Raw genomic sequence first — 2,673 nt, forward strand, 5'->3', positions numbered from 1 at the left:
AAACATATTTAGTTACGATTTTTTATCGATAGGAATGCCCACTTTTTAAAATGGAAACCGTTCTGTCTTATTAATGTCGAAGGGTTGTAAGTTTTAATTACATAAACCCGACAGAACAGTGAAAATAAAACGAGTTTTTTTAAGTCCTTGTTTTGCTTAATAAATGAGTTTTCACAGATTCTCTACTGTCAGAAAACACGAACTTTTTAATGTGAAATCAACCGAGCGGTCCCAAAAAAGTTAAATCATTTTGATAGTTATTTCTTCCAATTCATCTTGTGTTATTTTTAAATTGAAGCTGTATTTACGTGACCTTATTTATTAGGATGCCTCAAAGTGTCAAAAAAAGGACCTCTCACCGTGAAGTAGGCTTTCCATCCGGACGGGCGTTTCTGCGGGCGGCCCTCGCCCGCCCGGGCGGCGACCCGCCCGTGCCCGCCCTAGCCCGCCCTAGGGTAGACTGGCGTGACAAAATTTGTCTCTTTAATTTATTTTTTGCACAGTTTCAATCGTAGTTTGTCAAAAAAACCTATAGCACTGTCTTCCTAATTAAAAAAAAAAGAAAACAAAAAAGTTTGCAGCAAAAAAGTTCGAACTCGGGAGGAGCAGATTCAAAAACAAGGTTGTTAACCACTAGACCAAGCCTTCGCTTGAAGGGAGAGAGGGGAAAGGGGGGTGAAGAAAGGAGAGGGTCACGCAAAGAAAAGAGAGGCGGTAGGGCCGCCTTAGGGCGGGTCGCCGCCCGCCCTAGGGCGGGTCGGGCGGGCATTTCGCCGCCCGGATGGAAAGCCTACCGTGAAGATTTGCTTAGGTTTCAAAATCTTTTCATGTTCACGGCGAGAGAATTTTTCTTTGAAAATAAGGCAAATCTTCACGGCGAGAGGCCCATTTTTGACACTTTGAAGCCTCATAACTCGTTTTAGACGAATTTTCGGACCTGGCTCGAAGATACTTTTTTCTTTTCTACAAAATTCTGAGTCGATCTATATCAAAAAATCTCGATTTTTGGAATACCGCAGTCCCCCTTTAATCCTTGATTAACAACTCCAACAACTGCATCCGAGTGATATGATCTGGAAATGGATAATTTTGTTTCCTGTTTCATGAACCCGATGAATCAGTGACATAATTGTTCGTATTAGTTTCGTTCGGATTGAATGTGTCACAAGTTTATTCCCTTCCACTTCGCAATGTTCTTGATGGAGTCCCATCGCCAATTTTTTATTTACCGTTATAATTTTAGAACACTACTGATTAATAACTCTAATTTCTAATCATAGCAAGCATATTCGCAGACTCAAATAACTTGAGATTTCCTCTATAAAAATCGAAAGATGCTATCAACTAGATCACACCAACACCACAGGTGAGTCGCGAACGACCCGTTACGGATGTACCGCAAGTCGCGCGCGGTCCGCATAGGAATCATATGTGGGTCCGTATGCGATCAGTAACGGATCGGATCGCGAACGGTTTGAATGTAACGGCGAGCGCTTCCTCCCTTCTATTTTTGTTCTCATTTACTACAAAACTCCGGTTTTTCCAGTCAAACCATACAAAATGGATATTTTATTTTGTTTATTCTGAAAAAGATAACATTTAATACATAAATACATGATTAATACATAAATAAATACGTAAAAATTACATAACATTGGGATAATTAGGTTCACAAAAATAGGTTCGAATCTGGGACGGAGACGGCGGATGACTTCTGATTTGACCGTTCTTGTACCCCTGAAATCGTAATATTGAGAGTACGGTACAATTTTGTAGCTCCTTTTACCGCATTGTTCCATTCGAACTCTGCACCATTTCCCTCGTTAACTGCCGAAATTCTGAAGAAATTGATTAAAATATTATTTTGTATTGGCGATACTTACTTCCATTGATAGTCGTTTATCCATTTTATGCAGCTGGCGGAGGCACGAACGTCCATCTTTTCCTTCTGTCGCCGTTAATCATTTTCTGAAAAGTAATAAATTTAGGATAATTCCATGGAAAGTCAAATGTATCGACGGCTTCCGGTGCAATCCTCACGCGAGTGAAATTTTTTAAAGCAAGATTTTGAACGATCGCGGATGAAAAAAGCTCAAAATTAGAAAACAAACACGAAAAATAAATAATTCAGCAAGAAAAAATTAGATGGACGAGGGTGCAGTCTTTAGTCCCTCAGACCTCAGCCATCGGTAACGGATCCGTACGCGAATCCGTATTCCAACCGCGTGCGAGACAATTGCGTTTCTGCGCAAAAGTACAGAGTCGTATTCTATCCGTTCGCGATTTTTGGAAACGGACCGTACGCGACTGGCCAGTCGTGAAAATAGCCGTAACGGATCAGTTACGGACCAGAAACCTGGTCCATCCGCATACGGTTGAAGCGCACTTTACCTGTGACATACCTGTTTCACTAAACTGTTGAAACAGTACTTATGCTCAGAAAAAAAAATTAATGAGTTTCTGTTATGGTTTGTGCTAATTAGAACACGTGTCAATCGCGTAACGGAGAAATGAAATACTTCCATTTATTATGAAATTTTTGAAACTGAAAAGTTTCAAGGGAAGGTTTTTAGATGAACTTTTGAAGTTTCGAGACATTCCTATCCACATGATGAAAACCCATTAGCTCGATAGATCAGTATTTTCTGAAATGATCAGATGTTACATTAGATT

The 2,673-nt window shown here is 40.2% G+C and overlaps 1 protein-coding gene across 1 annotated transcript; it reads right to left on the minus strand.

Annotated features, from left to right (window-relative positions):
- Positions 1–1,669: 1,669 nt before the first annotated feature.
- Positions 1,670–1,939, minus strand: GCK72_012755 (uncharacterized protein; the record flags this gene model as incomplete). The annotated part of the gene is made up of 2 exons (XM_053729375.1): positions 1,670–1,838; positions 1,884–1,939. 2 exons carry the CDS (start codon positions 1,937–1,939, stop codon positions 1,670–1,672), a joined length of 225 nt encoding a protein of 74 aa, XP_053584147.1.
- Between the last annotated feature and the right edge of the window lie 734 nt (positions 1,940–2,673).

Source organism: Caenorhabditis remanei, chromosome IV (assembly GCF_010183535.1).
Source record: "Caenorhabditis remanei strain PX506 chromosome IV, whole genome shotgun sequence".
In the NCBI taxonomy this organism is placed as follows: domain Eukaryota; kingdom Metazoa; phylum Nematoda; class Chromadorea; order Rhabditida; family Rhabditidae; genus Caenorhabditis; species Caenorhabditis remanei.